The sequence below is a fragment of the Eurytemora carolleeae genome, unplaced genomic scaffold (genome assembly GCF_000591075.1).
Source record: "Eurytemora carolleeae unplaced genomic scaffold, Eaff_2.0 scaffold52, whole genome shotgun sequence".
Classification (NCBI taxonomy): Eukaryota; Metazoa; Arthropoda; class Copepoda; order Calanoida; family Temoridae; genus Eurytemora; species Eurytemora carolleeae.
Window position 1 is genome coordinate 431532 of NW_019396055.1, and position 21159 is coordinate 452690.

Below are 21159 nucleotides of genomic sequence, written 5' to 3' on the forward strand. Positions count from 1 at the left end.
GGAGGCTTATTTAAATTCCCCCCCCGCTCTCTCACCCTCCTTTCATGTAAAACACCACTGTTTAGGATAAGCCAAGTCAGAAGCAGGTTGATGTTTTAGTAACACAGTTCATGAACAGTCTGGCGACTATAGATTCAAGTCTAGCAGATCATATCAGATACCTCAGTCAGGTTAGCACTTCAAGGAACCCTTCAATAAAAAAATAAGAATATCATGTACGATTCACATCAGTACCCTTTAAACATTTGTCTGACCATCTGCGGCGGAGAAATCTCTAAACAAATAAGTAGGAAAACTAAAGTGTACAGATTAAGGGTCTCTCGAAATTATGTCAATATTAAAGAGCTTATATTTAATCACGAAATATTCCTATTTTGTATTGCGGAAGATTGACCATGATTGAACCAGTGCAGCCCAAATTCAACTAGTTGTAAAGATTGAAATAATTTACGCAGATTGTTAGTGATACATTGAATCCAATGGTCTGGTTTTACGTCGCCATTCTTTTTTCGATATTTTTGTTTGGCTGGTTTAACCTGTATATACAGGGTTACCCACAAAGGATGAGACTTCAGAATTTATACGGTCTGTTTCTTAAAATTCATGATTCCCTGCAACTATAAACTTCTTTTTCAAGTCATTAAATAAGCCATTTAAAGACCACATTCAAGGCAGACTTAATTTAGACCTGGATCCTCATATTTGAAGTGTTTCAAGTCGTCTTTACAGTCTCATTCTTTGTGGATAACCTTGTTTACACTCTAGGTAAGTACCGGTCAACCCCATGAAGGGAGCAGCTACGCTAGTCAGAAGGTTCTCCAGATGGCCTGGCATCGATTAGCACACGCCAGGTCCTTTTATTCATTATACTTTGTGATCGGAAGATATTTGAAATCTTGTAAGGATATGTTTAGTCACAACTTTTGTATGTAAATGAGGCAATATATAAATCGAGGTGAGACCCACCATATTACGGAATTCTTGCAAGATTTTAGGGAAGGATTTCTGAAAGATTTCACGCACGTCCTAGTTTAAAGCATTTTTGCAATTTAATTTTGACCCCAGGCGTGATCTATATGCGTATTTTATGTAAAGTGCTAAGGGGTAAGATTGCCAAGATCAGTTTCAGCATTTTTTTAAAATAAATAAATAAATAATCTCTTTTATTTTGAAACTTTCCCCAAATGTTATTATGAATTCATATAATTTAAGTTCTCTAATTCCAGAACACGAGTAAGTGAACTGGAGAGATTAAAAGGACAGCATGGATCCCGTCTTATCAGTCCAGCACAGAGACAAGCTCTTATCCAACAACAGCAGAACCAACAGGAACCACAACAACAACCTCCAACCACACAAACAACTCAATCTTGAAGTTGTGGAGGATCTCATAAGAAAATTATGTAAATAGTTAGAATATGAAAGAACTGTTGTATCAGAGTAAAACCGCAATACATCATACGATCTATGATACATCGTGTTATAAAGATAAGAAGAAATACTTCCTCAGTTCTTATTTATTGCGCATGAAACCAGGTTCGCCCTAAAAATGTTTTTTTTTCTTTACGAAAACATATTTATAGATGATAAATAATGTCTGTTCGGGCTGTTGCAGTTAGATCTCGATCTACAGAGAATGTGACGGACTGTGTCTCCGGACTAGGACGGGAAGCTCCGCTCTGGGTTCCAGATTCAGCTAGTGCGTCCTGCCAGGAGTGCAGTAAAATATTCTCTTTTCTGGTCAGGCGACACCACTGCAGGTGGGGAGAAAGTTAGTACTTAAAATGTGTCCTCAATACAAATTTTGAATCTCAAATGTATGATGAAATTGTAATGCTTATTTTTTGGAAAACGTTGAGTTAAGGGACTGTAAGCGTAAATTCAAGTGACCCTCCATGCAAAGATGACAAAGCCCAATTTACAACGGTTTCCTTAAAAGCTTTATCTGATCTAAAATGTGGAAGATATCGCCTTTTTTCTGACTCAGAAAATTTTTTACTTCTATGAATTTCTCCATTACTTCTTATAAACATGACATGCGCATTTCACTTTCGCAGAGAAACCGCAAATGAAAATGGACAGTTTGAATAAATAAGAACATTGATATCTAATTCATACTTGATCAGATAAAGCTTTTGAGGATACTGTTGTAAATCGGGTATTGCCATCTTTGCATGGAGGGCCACTTGAAATTACGCTTACAGTCAACTTTATTGTGGATTTGACCAACATCAACGCCAAATTTTAATCATAATTTTTCTTTTATCTTAGGAGCTGTGGTCGTCTTCTGTGTAGTCCCTGTTCTAGCTACACATCTCCCCTACAGTATCTAAACTGGGTTATCGCTAGGGTATGTTTATCCTGTAAAGAAAACCTAGATTCACCCTCCAGACCTCAACGCAGATCCAGGAGTCTTACGGGCATCTCAACTCAAGGAATTCACAAATATTGCGCAATTTTTATTTTAAACCGCTTTTCGTGGATTTTACCTTTCTCAGGTCATTAACCGCGTTAAAAAATACATTTCGTAATATTTGATTGATTTAGAGGAGAATATATCTAAGCTTGTCAGAGAAATGCAGATGGAATCATTCAGACAAAGGAAGAGTAACCAGCAATACCTTAATTTTCTAGATAATATAATTGTTCTGAAATCCATTGATAACCAAGGAGTCTTCAAAGTTAACTTCAGTTTTCGCAACCAAGTCTCACAACGTCAAATTAACGTTTTGTGAAACAATTGGAATTGTTTTGGTTGAAAAATATTTTGAATTTCAACAAATGGAGGCTTATTTAAATTCTCAAAGTAACAGAAGTTCTTTCTACCAATCTTCTTATTTTTAATTACTCATATTTATGCTTGGTTGAATGATCAGGAGTTTGGAAGGTCTAAGGTCGGATTCCCCTATATCCTCCTTACCTAGAGAAATCCTCTCCAAAATTTTAAACCTTCTCGGACACTCAGACAAGAAGGTTTGCAGGAGTGTTTCACAGTTCTGGATGCAGGTAGGAGATTATGACAGATTTGATTAAATAACGTCGACAATTGTTTTGAATGATAAGAACACATTAGAAACCATTGTACGACACTGGCACACGGTGTAATGGAATTGTACTAATAAATATCCAATTAATCGTAAAGTTCCGAATTGGTTAAAAGTGTTCTCTATCTGTAGAATGCAGAACTTCAAAGTAGGATATATATTTTGATGTTTTTTTACATCAGTCCATTAGAATGGGAAGCTAGTTTTGAACTATCTAATTCATATATTATCAAATATGAACTATCTCTTGTTTTCAGGATATAATTTCAGAGCTATGACCCCTTCTTGATCAATCAAATATTTTCTTTTTAATGAGTGTACGAGAACTGAAATGTTATTTGTAAAGGGTAACCCCACATTTAGGAGCCTTAAGCCATCCCCACTAATATGATTTGATTTGATTTGATTTGATTTAATGGAATCAAAACTTGATCGGTTTCATGTTCATTGCTAATTTAAACTTTCATCATATCACTTTTATTTTCAGGTTATTGAAACTTCTAGTTTCTATAGGGAAAGTTCAGTTCATTTCAAGGATATTAGTCCAGAGAGATTTAAACAAGAGTCAGAGATATTTAATTCAGCACAGTTTGATAACTTTAGATTTAGGAATGTCATTGTCAAATATAAACATTAAGTTTGGTTTTCTTCGAGTGTTTACGTTAAAAACTGTCGATTTATAGGAATAGCCTTCTTACTTAGTAATATCTCTTTCCTGAATTAGTAAGTAGGAAGTTCCTAAAACTATGATAGATTGATTAATTGTTGGTAATAGTTATCATTTATTCACTTCAATTTTGGGGTGTGGGTGTCGGACTGTCCCTTAAAGAATGATTTGATTTGATTAGTTTCAAAAGAAGACTTGATATTTTCAATGTCATTTCACTAGTCGGTTAACACTGTCTCCGAACTTCAAAGTCTGGGAGGAGATAGGAGACAGGATAAAAATCTTTGAACTCTTCGAATGCGAAATAACCGAGCGCGAGCTGACCTACATCCTTCTGAGTCTGCGAAACCTACGAGGATTAGCTGTAGTCAACTGTAGAGATGTTTTCATGTCCGGGACGTTTCTCTCCAGTCTACCGGAGAAGGAAGAGGTTTATAGAAACTTAAACCAGCTCCGATCCTTGAAACTAGACAATAATAAATACTTGAGTGATGTTCTTCTCATGAGGATTACAGAGGCTGCTCCGAACCTTAAAAGTCTAAGGTAAGAAACAGTATAAAAAATTATTCAAATCCTTTTTTGTTTTGTTAGTTTACTGTTTAATCCTTTTGTTTAGCTTGTCAGGATGCAATATAATGAATGATGCCGGGATCTACTTGAAGCACTACCCTGAGTCCCAGGAGATACACGCTAGTCCGTCCGTTCTTACCTGGAGGATCCTTGTCAAGGTTGTGCAGAAGTTGGCCTCCACCCTCACCTCCTTAGATATCTCCAAGAATACCGGCGTCGACCTCTTAGTAAGTAGAAAAACCATTCTTCTTAGATGAGCTGGATTTGTTCTTTGCATTCTTTAAAAATCAATCGACCACCACCTTCTTCAAACATCGTTTAATTTAGATTTTTAGGGTGATTTTCTTGGGAAAGAAATTTTATTTTTGTCAAAAGGTTCAAAGTCTAGAGCGGGATTAGTAAACAGGTCGATTAATAATTATTTGATTGAAAATTGTACATCTGTTTGGTTTCCAGAACAATTCGAATCCATCCTTTGAAACGATGATTTTAGATTCGCATTTGGTGCTTCGCAGCTGAGTTGATTGAAAGCTTTGATAACTTTAATATTTTTGCATTAAATATTCTGTTGTAGATGCTTGCAGCAGTTTATGGACTCAACCTAACCAAGCTCAATATTTTATCCTGTGGGTCCGTAACACAGCCGGGACTGATGAGGATTCTTATCTCCAATCCAAATCTGAGAACGCTTAACCTCGCCTGCTGCCGTCGCGTATTCTCCGGTCTCCCTGACGGAACAGTCACCATCTTCAATGAAATGAAAGTTAACGAAATCAATCTCTCTCAGCTCTCTATCCCGTACTTCAGATCTATTGGAACATTGAAAGGATTGAAGAGTTTGGAGATTAATGAGTTGGATTCTCCGGGTTCGGAGATACTGAAAGGATTGGAGGGTCTTGAGACAACTTCTCTTTTAACCTTGAAAGCGAGATGTCTCGGAGTTCCAGTTCAGGAAAGAAAAAAAATACAACTTGAAGAAGTACAAATATTGTTCAATTTTTTTTAATCGTAAACAGCTTTTCGTGGATTTTACCGTCCTCGATGTACCAGTTATGTATATGTTTCTTATTAAAGACGGATTTTCTTCTTCAAAGACATTTGTAATTTTTTTCTCTCGGTTCAGGATTTAACCGAGGTTATAATGAAGAAGGATTTCTCCAGGTTACGTAGACTAGACTTGAGCATTGGAGGAGATAATACAGTTACAGATAAACTCGTACAGGTGAGGAGATACTTATTTAAATGTGAGACATAAATCATTGCTGTTTTCACATTTTTGATTTAGGTTATATGCTCCAAGATGCAAGGTTTGACTCATTTAAACCTCTCCAACAATCCTCGAATCTCCGATATCGGGACTCTCGGTCTCTCCTTGGAGAACCCGGCCTCCAACTCCGTCTTAGAGATGAAGGAGCTTATGTACAAGAAGAACAAGATCCCTCTGGGTTCGCGGCAGGAGAATGAGATCAGGTTGGCTGGACTCAGACGGGAGATTATGACTGAGTCCCTGCTGGAGGACGGTATGCTAGAGTCAGGACTGTTTCTTCTCTCCCGTCTCCAGGAGCTTAATCTGAGTCTCACCAGTGTATCCAGCCTTACACTCAAGCTTGGAGTAAATGCTCCGGATCTGCGAAGTTTCTGTCTAGATAACTGCTCTGCTATCGACGACTCTGGTCTATATGATTTCGCCATTCGTCACTCGCACCTAGAGAAACTGCAGCTTGGTTCAACCAGGGTAACGGATACAGGACTTATTTCCTGCCTGTCCTGTCTACCTAGACTTGTTCATCTGGATATATCATCCTGTCAGGACGTGACCAGTGCAGGTGAGCTTTTTAATTAACGATTTTAATTGAGTTTCCGTGCATCGTTATTCCTCAATTTTAACAAAATTACCTTAAATACATTTATATGGTATAAGTTACCAACTGACAACTGTTTCAATGCCTCTTAAAAGAAAAATGAATTTATTTGAACTTAGCACTTTTTCCAAGATAAAGCTATATACTTGATAAAGCTATATACTTGATAAAGCTATATACTTGATAAAGCTATATACTTGATAAAGCTATATACTTGATAAAGCTATATACTTGATAAAGCTATATACTTGATAAAGCTATATACTTGATAAAGCTATATACTTGATAAAGCTATATACTTGATAAAGTAACCTTTGTAAATTCGAATATCTTGGATGTTAATGTAAATGTTGAATTGTAATACCTAGGATTGCGAGCCGTTGGCCAGGTTTCTCCTCAGATAGAAACCCTTCTTCTCTCCAACTGTTCGAATATAAGTGTTGAGGCTGCTAGGACGGTTGAACTATCTCTACCCAACCTCAAACATATTCAAACTCTTGGCCTTCTTAGTGAACGCAGGGTATTTTTTAAAACTATTTTAGTTTTTTTCATAAAAAAAAATAATATTAATTAGTTTTTTTTTTAATATTTCAGGCTTTTCCAAGTCACTACAACTCTCAGGCTCCTCCTCCACCGCCACCACCACGAAGAAACTAGTCTCTCACCCCTCTTCGTCAACCTAGAAACTTCATCCATCAACCTTTCTTATTCCTACAGTTCAAGTCCTTCATTATTGATACATCCAAGAACACTTCCTTAATCCACCCTACTCCTACGCTTTAGTTAGATCTCCTAAATACCCTCTTGACCCTTCCCTAGCCCATCCTGCTCCTCCAGTTCAAGTCAGATCTCATAATACCTCCCTAGAACCTCCCTTAACCCATCCTGCTCCTCCAGTTCAAGTCAGATCACATAATACCTCCCTAGAACCTCCCTTAACCGATCCTGCTCCTCCAGTTCAAGCCAGATCTCATAATACCTCCCTAAAACCCCTCCAACCCATCCTACTTCTTATCCTTCAAATTAGATCTTATAAATACCTCTTTAGAACCCCTCCAACACATCCTTCTCCTCCAGTTCAAGTCAGATATTATAAATACCTCCCTATAACCTTCCTAAATCCATCCTACTTCTCCAGTTCAAATCGGATCTCATAAATACCTCAGTAGAACCCTCCATAGCTTATCCTACTTCTCCAGTTGAAGTTGATCTCCCCCCCTCCCCAACCCATCCTACTCCTCCAGTACAAAATGGCGCTACAAGATATTAACTCAAATTATTTAATATCAATTTATAGAGATACAAGAATTTTGGAAGATCGGGGGTAAAATTAAAAATTAAAAATTAAAAAGCAGTTTGTCATCCTCCTTCATACTTTTTACCCTAAAATTTGCGTATTTTCCCCCAATTCTTCCAATACAACGTACCCTAAAAAAATATGCACTGCACCCCTGAGATTGTAAATACTTTTCAGAAGTAATTTTATTGTGGCTTATGAACTTAGTCAACCTTAATGCATAATACGCACGCAAACTTTGTACTTTCCACTTGCTAGCTAAAAAAAACTTAAATTTACAAAATATATTATTATAAAGTTTTATTGGTAGTTACTGATATTTGTATTTGTTTAAACAATTCAACCTTGTATTAAAAACTAATCGGGAATTCCTGAAATAGTTAACCTTCATGAAATCAAGTACAGTATTGTAAATAATCAAATGTATTACTCCTTTTATCAATCATATTCTTACATTTGGATAAATATTCCATTAATAAAAGTAACTATTTCACAGACATAATATAACTATGAAATTAAATATTTCACAAAGATGCATAAAAATTCATTTTCCCATTGACCGTTTTTATTTCAATAAAATGTTTTTTAAGTCAAGCTATATATGTTGTTATTGTTTTTTGTTTCGATTTATTTAAAACCTGAGAGATTCAAGACAATTTTTATTTGAATTTTAGAAAAATGGCGCACAAGCGCGCGAGCATAAGCCACGAGTCTGGGCCGAGTAAACGTGTTAATACTGCTCCGGGGGGTAACGGAGACTCTGAGTCCAGTAGATCCTCCGTCAAGTTTATCAATTTTACCAAGTCTGGGGGTAAAGAGTCATACCATCAAACCGACTCAAGGTCAGCCAGGCTTGATTATTACAGTAAATGTAATTTATAGTGATTAAACATTTTTAGAATGGCATGTCCGATTCACAAGGATGTCCCTGAAAGGACGAAGAAAATATAACTTTTTTCTATCTTTTTTTCTATAGTGACTGCGGGTATTTGCAGCAGAGACAATGATGAAAATTGTTAATATTGTTAATATTAACATTTAACCCAGGAATATTCCTCGTTACTCAGATTAAGGTCACATTTGTGAATTAAGGTCACATTAAGGTTCACATTTGTGAATTGAACATACCCCTCTTTAAATGAAAGTTCACCTGAACAACTGTTCACAGTTCCTTGAACCGGAATAACTATTGTTGACTGATTGTAGAACACAAACAAGTGAAAAGCTAAATATAAAAACAAGATATAAAAACACTGATGAGATAATTAAACAAACAAAAAATGTATATTCCTAACGTTCTAAGGTTCTAGGGAACTTAAAAAAACTTATTTTCTTACTTTTTCAGAGAAAAGATTCCAGATATAAACCTACGGGAACACATTGATCTCAGGGATCTAGAAGCAAAGCAAAGGGTGAATATATATCATTACATAAGTCAGAAAGAAACTGTTTACAAACTTGACAATTGTCAAGACTTAAAAGCCGGATTGATAATTAAATTGTAATATTTAGTTTCTCCGACAGTTGAAGTATGCAGTTGAGAAGAAATCAGGTTTTCCGGGTATAAAGAATGATACAGACTTGCTGAGCCAATCAGCTCAGGTAGTTCAAGTCAAGTAATTCCGGGCAGAGGCGTAATCAGGGGGGGGGGCTATTGGGGCTAAGCCCCCTGGACCAGTGAAATCTATGGATTGCAAGGAGTTTTCAGGCCCCAGCGGGTGCTGAGCCCCCCCCCCCGGGCCGAATTCCTGACTGGATGGAAATATTTTACGATGTTGATCTGAGGATCAGTACTAAAATAGCACTACAGAAGATCAGTACTTAAATAGCACTACAGATGATTAGTATTCTTTCATAAAATAATTTGTTAGAAAAGGGATAAAAGATAAAATGTTGTTTATCAATGATTTAAGGGACTTCAGTTATAATTTCAAGTTACCCTCCATGTAAAGATGGCAATGTCCGATTTACAACGGTACCATAGACACATTTATCTGATAACAAATGTGAAAGATAAGTTGCTTTCTGACTCTACATCTTTAATTACTCAATTTTGCAGAGAAATGAAAAATGAAAATAAAAAAAATAAATAAAATGGATATCTAATCCATACTTGATCAGACAAAACCTTTCAAGAACAGAATTGTTAATCGGACATTGCAATCTTTGCACGGAGGGTCACTTGAAATTACGCAGACAGTCCCTTTAAAAGAGTCTGTTCTAGATCTGTAAAGTGAATCCTGCATTTGAACACACTGAGCTGAGTAGGATAGATGAACAGGATTATCCTACCTTTCTCAAGGATAGAAAACTATCCTCTAGGTCTGGATATATTTGCGAGATCAGGATACAGGTTGGAGAAAACTGATTTTTATTTATTTAGAAATTTTATTTTTTTATTAACAAGATCTGAACCAGTGAACATATTTTAACATATCATATATCTATTCAGGCATTTTTCGGATTTATTTTGAATTAGATTGGCTCAAGTTTACTTTGAACTTGTCATAATATTCAACCAGAGAGGGATGAGTATTAAACAGTGGTATTCAGATGTCTGTTAGTTTAGTTTAAACGGGAGGGAGCTGGAAAGCAAATCTTGTCTTGTATAAAAGTATTAACTTCAGAAAAAGGATATTTATAATTGTAATCTTTTATCTACGCTAAGTAAAGCTTTCCTACGATTAATTAAAATTTGATAATTATAGACAAATTATAAAAACGGAAACAAAGATCCGACACAGAAGAACGCACAGTACATACTTGGAAAGTTTAAGAACTAGTTTTTCTATAAACAAATACATAAATGTATTGTTTTCAAGGAAACTGGAATTTAAGCTTTGCAACTCACATTGCGCAGAAGATGGGATGTGATCAAAGATGACATAAAAATAAGAAGAAATGTGTTTTTTTTATCAAAGATTGAGAAAAAAACATAAATTGAAATATTAGTCTGAAAATATGGGTTAATTTATGTCACAAAAATGCAAAGATCAGTAAATTATTTGTAGTTCTCATACACCCTTGATTCTATAGTGAGACAGATATTTAATAAGTTAATGAAGTTTATTTGATATGTTTTAAATTTTAAATAAAAGTTAGGAAATTCAAAGTTATTAGATTTCACAACTTTGTTTAGGATAAAGATTATGAAGTTCAAAGTTATTAGATATAACAATTAGATATTAGAGGTCAGTTTAATTGAGTTAGATATAACAACTAGATATTAGATAAGGGTTATTCAATTAAAGAACATTAAGTTTAATTGAGATAGATATAACAACTAGATATTAGATAAGGGTTATTCAATTAAAGAACATTAAGTTTAATTGAGATAGATATAACAACTAGATATTAGATAAGAGTTATTTAATTAAAGAACATTAAGTTTAATTGAGATAGATATAACAACTAGATATTAGATAAGAGTTATTCAATTAAAGAACATTAAGTTTAATTGAGATAGATATAACAACTAGATATTAGATAAGAGTTATTAAATTAAAGAACATTAAGTTTAATTGAGATAGATATAACAACTAGATATTAGATAAGGGTTATTTAATTATAGAACATTAAGTTTAATTGAGATAGATATAAAAACTAGATATTAGATAAGGGTTATTCAATTAAAGAACATTATCCCTTGAGGTTTCTGAACTCTGATTGCTCCTTGTATATCCCAGAACTGGTTTAACTAAACTGACAGAAAGGAATTAAAAACTGATCTTCAGTCCATTGCTAATAAAGAAAACAATTACAGACTTTTGTCTAAGTCTGTAGATTTTTTCGATTTTTTTAAAACTTCAAGCATATTTAACTTTAATTAGTTCACATTTTTTATACTCTTTCCTTTCCCCTAGTACTAAAGAAGTAGGGGGAAAGGAGTTAAAATATTGCAAAATGATGCTAGATAAGTTCAATCCGAGTTAGGATATACATGGATTCAATCTACCTTCAGGACCCTTGAGGGATTAATGTTGGGTGTGGAGTGGGTTCAAGATCTCCGGGTCCTCAATCCTGCTCATCTCTCTCTCGGTAAGAATAAACTGATAAAGTTCGTCCTAAATTTGATCCATCTAAATCGTTGCGAAATCATGATTTTATAGGAATATTTACATTTTTGATGAACTTTCTTGATATACTGGGTGATAAAAAAAGAGTTTTTCTTTAAAGCATTTTTAAAACTTTGTATTCAATCTTTGCTGCTAATATTTTTTTTACATTTTTTTCTGTGATTTTTATTCCTGTAAATTAATATATTTCTTGTGTGTTTTTTGAGATTTAGTTAATTTTATTCAGACGGTCTAAAAACTAAATTTTCTTTAGTTATTTTACTACACAAATATTATAAAGTTAAAAACCAATGCTCATTAAGCTAATTGTCATGTTTATTGAGTCAAGTGTAAACTATGCCTACTGATCAGGAAATATTCTTCGGGTTGGGTTTCTCGGTGAGTAAACCTGGAGCTAGAGACAGAGCAAGTGAGAACGTGATGAGAACACTAAGATCCAAGGAGGTAAATAATACAAATCAATTCTATCCATTCATATTAGAAAACATAATCGGCTGTGAAGGTTCATTGAAGCAGGAAAATGAATTAAAGCATCATGAGAATTTTGTTTTAATGATCATGGATTGGCCGGAAGATTAATTATTGGTTTGAAGATCAAGGGTTGGTTAGAAGATCAAGGATTGGCTGGAAAATCAAGGATTGCTTTTAATACCAATTATTGGTTAGAAAATAAAGGATTGGTTGTAAGATCAATGATTTGTTTGATGATCAAGATAATGATTGATTGGATGATTGTGCGGTTAGAAGCTTTATGATTGATTGGAATTGGTTGGGAAATCAATGGTTTGGTTGGAAGATCAAGTATTGGTTAGAAGCCTAATGATTGGTTAGGAAGATTAAGTCTTTGAAGTAAAATGTTGGAGTGATATCTGGATAAATAATAGGTTGAAAACTGGATTATTATCTTAATTACAGGTTTTATGTTAAGTTGTAGAAATGAAAGATTTGGAAATGATCAAGAATTGTATTGAATAAGAATGAATGATCAAGGATTCAATTAAATAAGAACGAATGAGCAGTGATTAAATATAATAAGAATGAATGATCCAGGATTGAATAAAATAAGAATGAATGATCCAGGATTGAATAAAATAAGAATGAATGATCCAAGGATTGAATAAAATATGAATGAATGATCCAAGGATTGAATAAATTAAGATTGAATGATCAAGGATTGCATAAAATAAGAATGAATGATCCGAGGATTGAAAGATTGAATGATCAATAATAAAATAAAAAAGAATGAATGATCAAAGATTAAATAAAATAAGAATGAATAATCCAGGATTGGTTTTGAAGTCTAATTAATTAATGAATTAACCAATAACAATGACAGGTTGATCATGATCATGAATTGTTGAATAATCAATTCTCTGATATTAAGATCTGTGTTGTGCCTATGCAGAGAAGATGGCGGGATAAAAACTATCCTGAATTAGTTCTTGCAACTTCAATTGATGCTAAGTAAGTTATCAATAGTTGTTTCTAAAGCTTTTTAAAAAGATATCGAAAGAGTAAGCAATCTCCCCCCCCCCCCCCCCNTCAACTTACAACACTTAGTACTGAACCCAGATGTCTTTTCCCTGCTTATGTCATAAACATTTTATCATGAGTGGGGGCAGGTTTTTGTAAAAATGATATGATAGAGAGAAAAAACTTCTTCTAAAATTGTCTGATCTAATTATTTTCCCCCCAGAATTGATATTCCGCCGTTTTACCAACCTCCGCCCGGAACAGAGGCGCATACGAGGATGAAGAACTTTGGTCAGAAGAAACTTGAATCTAAGAGGAGTATGCTCCAAGAGAAGAAAACAAATCCTGCTCTAGGTTAGTCAATATATTAAAGCAAGTGCTAAATTTTCATATTTCTGGTCGATATTTGATCCCTCTTTTGGAACCTCTTTATCTATAATTAACAATTGCTGTTGTTTCAGCCAGTACTTTACTTCTTTGCTCCTTCATAATTCATATGATACATTCATGCGTATGTAATGCAAAGCATTTTGTTTAGTTTGATTTGATAGCTGAATTTATGTAGTGTATATTGTCTAGAATATTCTACACCAATTCAGATCAGTTTTCATAAAAGAAATATAAGAACCTTTCACTGAAACATTCATGTTGTTTTTCAGGTTTCCAAAATGTTGCTCACATGGGTCCTCCCTGCTCTGGCAAGCCTCTGGAAAACTTTGTGATCCTGCTGAACGATGAGAACGCTGTATGTGTGATGAACTCCTCAGCGCAGTTCTGCAAGATGTCCGTGGACTACTTCTTCGAGAAGCCGAGTGGAACATCCAATGATTTTATTGTAACCTTGTTTATCGAGGGTCAGCCTGTGGCTGACGCGAAGGCTCCAAAGAAGATGTTGAAGCAGATAGTTACCGAGAGAGCGCTGCAATGTTTGGATATGTTCTGTCATATTGTTGTTACGAACAAGGAGCTGATACAGAACTGTACAACAGTTTCTAGGTTAGGCTTTTTTATTGACAATCTTTATTAAAGTTTTCCTTCTTCAAAGAATAATAAAAGCGACTCTGTTAACATATATTGAAGAAAATCATCTTGCTATTTCTCTGTTAAGATTTCTCTCGCTCAGACGAAATAGAGAAATGCGTCAGAAATAGCCTTTAAATTTTCTCTTGTGAACTTAAGGCTTACTCAAAACAACGTTGTCAATTCCTTTGCAACACTTTTGCTTTTTTTTCTTTTTTGTAAAATTACTTTATTTCCTTTTTGCGTCATAATTCTCATTTTTTGTTAGTCCCAGTCCTTTTTCACAAAATACATGAATCTAATTATTTGTTGCAGAATTTCTGATCTTAAACCATCATTGGGAAAGTAAATGAAAATGAGAGAAATTTTAGAAATTTTTATTTTTGTATTCAGGAGTGATATTAAAGGGAATCAGGCGAGCACTAGTGCCGCCAGGGAGGATGGTAGTATCGGAGGTATTGGAGCAAGGATGATGAAAATGATGGGATGGACAGAGGGAGGTGGAATTGGAGATAGATTCAAGGTAACAGGGAAATAAATAAAAAAAATTACGTTTACGGAGGGCCAAGGGGGACAATTAGTTTAAAGGATTATCGTGTAGAGTGGTAACGCATATTTTTGAATCTTAATTACACATTTCTTCCCCCCCCCCCTCCCCCAAAGTTAATATAACTATTCTAAATCTTTAATTAAGATTCAATTCTCAATAATTTCAATTCCTTAAATAATTCGTAAAAAGATAAAATTTATCTCTGCTTTGGTTGGTCGTATTTAACTATTCTAGTCTTGTTTCTCCAAACCTGAACTAGAATAAACAAATTGACTAAATGATTTATTTTTCAAGATGAAACGTGAGATTATAAAAGTGGACAACGAGAGCATGAACAGGGAAGGGTTCGGGAGCAAGGCTATCGACAGCGACAATATTACCAGGGAGGAGGCGGAGGAGATTGTTAAACAATACGCAAACTCGGACAGGATTGACGACCTTGTGTTCGCGAGTGAACTGAATTTTGACGAGAGAAAGGAGGTTCGGTATATGGCGAAAAGGTTTAATCTTTTGGAGAAAATGATCGCTGTTCCCAATGGACGGGTAGGTTTTTTTGTTTGTTATTAAACTTATCATTTTATGTCGCCAGAAAAATTTATATAGTATATAGTTCCAAGATCTTGATTTTAAACTTCTCACAGAAACAAATCTGAAGAACGGAGAAGTGTCGACTCAGACCGAAATTTATTAATCAATAATTTGGAAATGACATAGGACCAACATTAACTCACGTTTTTAGATATAAATGTGTGATATGAAATTGTTGTAACTGAGCGACAAATGTATAGAAAAAAATCATTTACAAATTGTAAACCATTTGGTGATATTTGTAATAAAAAGAAACTACTATAATCCCACGTGTTGTATGGTTACCACTGTCCGCATTACACATAAACTCCGTCAAGGAATTCTGTCTGCGCCACAAACTCAAACTATATATTTACTACATATGATCTGTTAACCTAATGGTGTAAACCTTTTATATTTTAAAAGTAGATTATTTTATCAGAATTCTAAATTGAAATACTTAAGGTCTACGACCATGGGTTTGCTAAGATCTACGGAGTAGAAAATCAGAGTTTGTGGCAAAGACTAATCCCTTTTTTATTTTAGGGCAAGAGAGTGTTCATGGTTTTATCTAAGAAGATTGACTCTGACTTGATTATAGAACAGCTGGAGCGTGAGGGTCAGTTCGGAAAGTATCAGCTGATTAAACCTGCTGGGTGAGTATTTACAATAACATTACATAAAAGTCCCTCACTCAAATATATTTCTTAAAGCCAAGGGTTTATCACGTATAAAGAACTGAACAGTGAATATTGTAATTTTCGAGGTTTTTAAATTCACTGGCAAAGCAAACACATTTGTTCATGTGAAGCTGATTTTAATAGATTTCTCTTTTTTGAAAAGCAGGTGTACTAACCGTAAACTAGTATAGTCAATTTGCATTTATTGTTTGCTTTCTCGGTAAATAATTTGCCCCAAATCCTTGTTTTAAAGCACTACTAACATACAAGTTTTGTTTTGTTTAGGGGTGATGCGCGAGTAGTGTCAAGATTCCTAAATTTCCAACATCTCCGGAAAACTCAAGGTTTTCCAGTGGAGCTCCAGGTCTCAAACACAGGAAGGAGAAACCAGGTGAACTGGAGGGATAATGAGAAATCCTCTGATGACTACAGGCAGAGTACAACCTTTGACAAGTACGGAAATGTGGATACCTGTGATGAATCTGTCAGGTTCAAGATTGAGAATGCGACCCAGTGTATAAATCCTGGTACGGGTTGGAGCAACAGTATGAGTAATATGGAAGGTGGTTGGAACTCCGGGAGCAGGAATTACAGTAGGTTACCAGGACTCATGGATAATCCAGTTTTTGTCGGAGGAATGAATAATCAGAACAGAGGAGGAGGATCCAGTGCTGGAACTAACAACTCAGGACTTGGAAGAGGAATGAATAATTCAGGATTCGGGAGAGGGACGCACAACCAAGGATTTAGATCGGGAAATAATACTGCGGACATGGGAGGTGGAATAAACGATTATGAATTCAGGGGAGGAATGAACAATTCAATGATGGGATCAGGAATGAACAATTCAATGATTGGACCAGGAATGAACGATCCAATGATGGGATCAGGAATGAACAATCCAATGATGCGATCAGGAATGGACAATCCAATGATGGGTTCAGGAATGAACAATCCAATGATGCGATCAGGAATGGACAATCCAATGATGGGTTCAGGAATGAACAATCCCATGATGGAATCAGGAATGAACAATCCCATGATGGGATCAGGAATGAATAATCCCTTGAGGGGATCAGGAATGAATAATCCCATGAGGGGATCAGGAATGAATAATCCCATGAGGGGATCAGGAATGAATAATCCCATGATGGGATCAGAAATGAACAATCCCATGAGGGGATCAGGAATGAATAATCCCATGAAGGGATTTGGAATGAATAACGCTGGTATGGGCTCCGAGTTTGGAGCAGGCCCTAGAGGAAGAGGAATGAGCAATCGTGGATTTGGACGGGGCATAAATCAACCAACTTTTGGAAACCACGGATTTGGAATGAACTATGGTCGAAGATAATATATATAGTAGATATGTAACAGCTTTTGATTTTAACATCTTCCTGTTCTGTTATATTTAAACAATTGTGGAGAGGTTTTAGGATTGTAAATGTTTTCAAAATTCTCTTTAAGTCACAAACTAAGTTCACAAAACAAAACTTAACTGGAGTTTCAGAAATTGATTTCTGAGTTTCATTAAAAATGTATGCACAAGTCAAAAACTAAACAAGTTTTTGCGTTTATTTACAATCCTAAACTTAATGTTTAACTTAAATTAAATGTAAACTTTTACGTATTTTTGAACTGATAAACATGTTAAAATATTAAACCAAGAATTTTACAAGAAAACATGTAAATTATAAAGTGAAATCATAAATTTAATAATGATAAATAAACTCCTAGTTCAATGAGAATTAAATGCTAAGACAGTTTTTATAGATTCTGAATATTTGTTTTCAGCTTTGCGCTAATAATTGAGACAATCGTAATGGTATTCACACTTCACAGTTCTGAGCTTTTGAAACAAATTCTGAAGTTATTGTTTTAAACCAAAAATAAACCAATCTTGAATTTATTGTTTTGAACCAAAAAATTGATTCGATTAAATAGCGGCTTCACCAAAAATGCAGATAGGGAAAAGACCTTATTCCAGATTAATAACAATACTTAACCTTCCTTGATTAACATTTAACATACACATCTATGGAAGGTCACTTGAACTTATTTCTACAGGCTTTTTCAAGACTTACTGTTCGTACAGTATACTATATGACCACATTTATCTACTATTGGAATCAGTGGCGCACATTAAAAGTCCAAATTTAGAGAATTGAAAGCTAATTCTTAATCTGTAGACGCATCTAGTCGTAACATTGTCATTAAGAAAGCAACTAAAGAATTTGAAAACTTCAGATCTAACCCAACAGTGGAGTTCTGAAACCGTTAACAACTTTAATTACAGTAAACAAACAGTTTGTATCAACAATTTATTTCTGAATATTAAATACATTTTAGCTAGTTACAAGAAGACTGATTTTTGTACTTTTCTTATAGCATCTTATTAAATGCACCTTATTAAAGCAGTGGAACCAATAGAAACATGAAACTACCGGATATATTCATGGGAATCTTAATTAGAAAACCATGAATACTGTCGATTAAAATATAGTAAAATATGCGGCCACTGCAGCTGCGAGGAATGATGAAAAGACGAAAATAAAGTCAATAATTGGCGGCCAACGATCCGGAGCATAGTTCTGCGGTTCATCCTTCACCTTTGTTTTTCTAATGGCAATAACTTCCTCACATTCGAACTCAGAATCTGTATTTCCGACAAATCGTCGCTGACGAACAGCAACTTGTTGTCCATGGACATCTTCCGATTCGGTTTCACTCTCTTCGTCGGACGAATGAAGGTTATCGGTAAACTCACTGTCCGCGGACGAATCATAATCACTGTAATCATACTCGTCCGACTCTCGTCCTGATTCCGACATGATGAATTCACTGAAGAGCAAAGTTGTCTGAGGAAACTTTGATTTCGTCGACAGCTGCCAGTCGATCTATTTCCATCTGAGTGTTGGCAATATCACGGAGAGCATATTGAAGAACTTTTAATAATTCTTCTCCTTCCAACACAGATCTGAAATAGGATTATATTAGGATTTCTTAAGAATGATTTAGGGTTTATTTTTGTTGATAACATTTTTTCTTGTAATTTTATTTTTTTTAAGAAAGATCATATATCAAAATTTATCAAAATACGCCAATTCTACTGAACTCTGGTTAATCACTGTATCTGGACCTGTTTAATTCTTGTTCTACAAGTTCACTCTCTCCCTCTAATAGAGCTATACTGGCAGCCTGTAGACTAGATGTAGAATCCTCACTGGGCAAACTCTCAATTAGAACCTAAATGTATTATTCATTAGCTAGGTCTAAGGTATAAGGATTAGGACAGAACATATACAGTGTGACCTACAAAACAACATATTTTCTTCAAAGTAAAAGAAATGACGACCTCTCCTTGACTTAAGATAATTTTAAATAATTTTAAACGATAACTCGAAATGAAGATAGTCTTTGATTCAGTTCTTAGAATCTACTTAGATCCGCCCTGTAGATCCGGATCCAGGAAGCCAAAACGTTGCGATCCAACGGATCCGGATCCTGTCTATAAATCTTTTCATTTATCGATTCACCAGAAAAGGTTTTAATATTTATTTATAAAATCAAATTAAACATTAGTTAAAGAAGATGTAAATACAAGTATTTTCAAGGAACTTTAATTTAGAGATTATATATTCCCCATTCACAAATCATGTTAGGTACTTTCACAAAGGATTTTTCACAAGTGGCAACTTCCCAAGCGACAACTTCCAAAGTCTGCCCGAGCCGCAGCGCTCGGCCCCCAGCCTATTCTACGCTCGGCCCCCTAGCCGCAGCGCTCGGTCCCCGTTGCAGCCTACGGCGCCTCAGTGGGTATAACCTAACCTTTGGGATCTTGCCACTTGAGAACATACCCTTGGGAAGTTGCCACTTGGGAAAAATATTTTCGGAAAGTACCTAACAAATGAACCTTTGTCGATGAGAAATGATAAAGATATCCTAACTTGTATTTCTAATAATCATCAATTTCAGTTTCTCTATAAAAAGTGAATTGTAAAACTTTAGAAGTATGCAAGAATCTTAGAAAAAAATCTCTTCTCAAAATAGGAAAACGATATCTTTCTTATCATTACTCAGATAGAGGGTTAAGAGGTATCAGCTAACTCTTAAAATGATAGCTATCACCAGTCCCTTTAATGATCTACAAACCTCGATATCCTTGGCTGTTCTCGCTATTAGTTGTGAAAACAGCTTCGTGTGATCATTATCGCCAGAAATCTAAAATCACGATACTAATTAGCTACTTAATAGAACCCATAAAAACGCGATTAATAAAATAATTTTACGATGCTGTATTCTATAATAAAAGCATATTTTTTCGAAACATTAATCTGGGAATTTATAAATATTAAAAAAAATAAAGTAAAATCAAAAGATCAAAAAAAAAACATAGATTACATAACTAAGAATTATCGAATATGTGTTCCCTTAAGAACAGTTTGTTGACACATGATAAGGAATGGGAAACCATAGAAATTCCTTAATCAATGAAATCAGAGGTTTTTAACACAGATAAATCATGAAAAGAGATATAGAAATAAATTTTACAATGAAAATACATTAAATGCTTTATAAAAATCTTCAAAGTATGTAACCTGACTCGAGGTATATATTCTGAACAGAACTAAGATTTAAGGAAAATACAAAATGATTTTACTTAAAATTAAGTACAAAATAGGGGTTCTCAAAAATTTCATGCCAAAAAAAGCGTTCAAAATTCCAGATATCTTTATGGAGGGAAGGTTCATATCATTTTAAGAATTAAAAAAAAAAGGTTTTGGATGATCTGGGGACACCATGGCAAATTTGGACAAAAATATTAGCATGAACCGAACTTCTCGCGGAAAAATGATTTTCAAAAATGGGGGAGTTGTTTGTTCAAGAACGGGTAAATTTGTTATGTCGAGGTGGGGGTCACTTCCCCTGTACAACGAATACACTGATATAAAATTATCTTAGGTGTTAAAAAGAACTGAAAATTATATGAGATGTACAAATCCATCACACAGCCTGTAGCTCCCATAATATACCTGCTGAATTATTCCAATACTATTACAAAGATTGTCTGCTTGATGATTAACAGCCTCCTGCAGCTGAGTTAGTCTGTCAGCCATCCTCCGTTCAGGATTTACAGACAAATCTTGGAAAGGCTTTCTTGATATTTTCGGTTTTCAGACAACATTGAGCATGCGCAGTGTGCGGCACGGAAATTAAAAACAGGGAGTTTAAAAGTTCAAACTCACAAATTTTTCTGACATTTTTTTTTCTTGACAAAAGCTAATTTTAGTTAATTTAAATAAGATATTAATTTTGGATTTTTGTTCATCCCTTAATAATAAAACCAAACCAA

At 34.7% G+C, this 21159-nt stretch overlaps 4 protein-coding genes across 6 annotated transcripts in view; 3 read left to right on the forward strand and 1 right to left on the reverse strand.

Moving 5' to 3' along the window:
• LOC111706811 (mediator of RNA polymerase II transcription subunit 11) overlaps positions 1-1584 on the forward strand; it is a 1984-nt gene extending 400 nt beyond the window's left edge. The window contains exons 2-4 of the mRNA XM_023479756.1: positions 66-170; positions 766-851; positions 1227-1584. Coding sequence (XP_023335524.1) covers positions 66-170; positions 766-851; positions 1227-1374 — 339 coding nt within the window. The 3' untranslated portion in view covers positions 1375-1584. The remainder of the gene's footprint in view (positions 1-65; positions 171-765; positions 852-1226) is intronic.
• LOC111706767 (uncharacterized) lies at positions 1572-7743 on the forward strand. The gene is made up of 12 exons (XM_023479708.1): positions 1572-1760; positions 2272-2435; positions 2548-2602; positions 2877-3006; positions 3532-3653; positions 3934-4254; positions 4328-4508; positions 4856-5233; positions 5405-5503; positions 5567-6107; positions 6512-6663; positions 6738-7743. Exons 1-12 carry the CDS (start codon positions 1594-1596, stop codon positions 6798-6800), a joined length of 2373 nt encoding a protein of 790 aa, XP_023335476.1. The 5' UTR covers positions 1572-1593; the 3' UTR covers positions 6801-7743.
• Positions 7744-7831: 88 nt separating this feature from the next.
• Positions 7832-17559, forward strand: LOC111706750 (uncharacterized). 3 transcript variants are annotated; one of them, XM_023479679.1, is made up of 12 exons: positions 7832-8282; positions 8786-8852; positions 8953-9042; positions 9665-9793; positions 11868-11960; positions 12901-12980; positions 13213-13343; positions 13649-13985; positions 14403-14532; positions 14854-15102; positions 15673-15782; positions 16092-17559. In XM_023479679.1, the coding sequence occupies exons 1-12, from the start codon at positions 8119-8121 to the stop codon at positions 17158-17160; spliced, it is 2649 nt and encodes an 882-aa protein (XP_023335447.1). In that variant the 5' UTR covers positions 7832-8118; the 3' UTR covers positions 17161-17559. The 3 variants fall into 3 exon arrangements, with proteins under 3 accessions (XP_023335447.1, XP_023335456.1, XP_023335464.1); XM_023479688.1 differs by lacking the exon at positions 8953-9042; XM_023479696.1 differs by lacking the exons at positions 7832-8282; positions 8786-8852; positions 8953-9042; positions 9665-9793 and adding an exon at positions 11406-11478.
• A 554-nt stretch (positions 17560-18113) lies between these two features.
• LOC111706821 (mediator of RNA polymerase II transcription subunit 21) lies at positions 18114-20999 on the reverse strand. The gene is made up of 4 exons (XM_023479765.1): positions 20840-20999; positions 19959-20027; positions 18946-19052; positions 18114-18783 (listed from the first exon to the last, which is right to left on the reverse strand). The coding sequence occupies exons 1-4, from the start codon at positions 20921-20923 to the stop codon at positions 18645-18647; spliced, it is 399 nt and encodes a 132-aa protein (XP_023335533.1). The 5' UTR covers positions 20924-20999; the 3' UTR covers positions 18114-18644.
• Between the last annotated feature and the right edge of the window lie 160 nt (positions 21000-21159).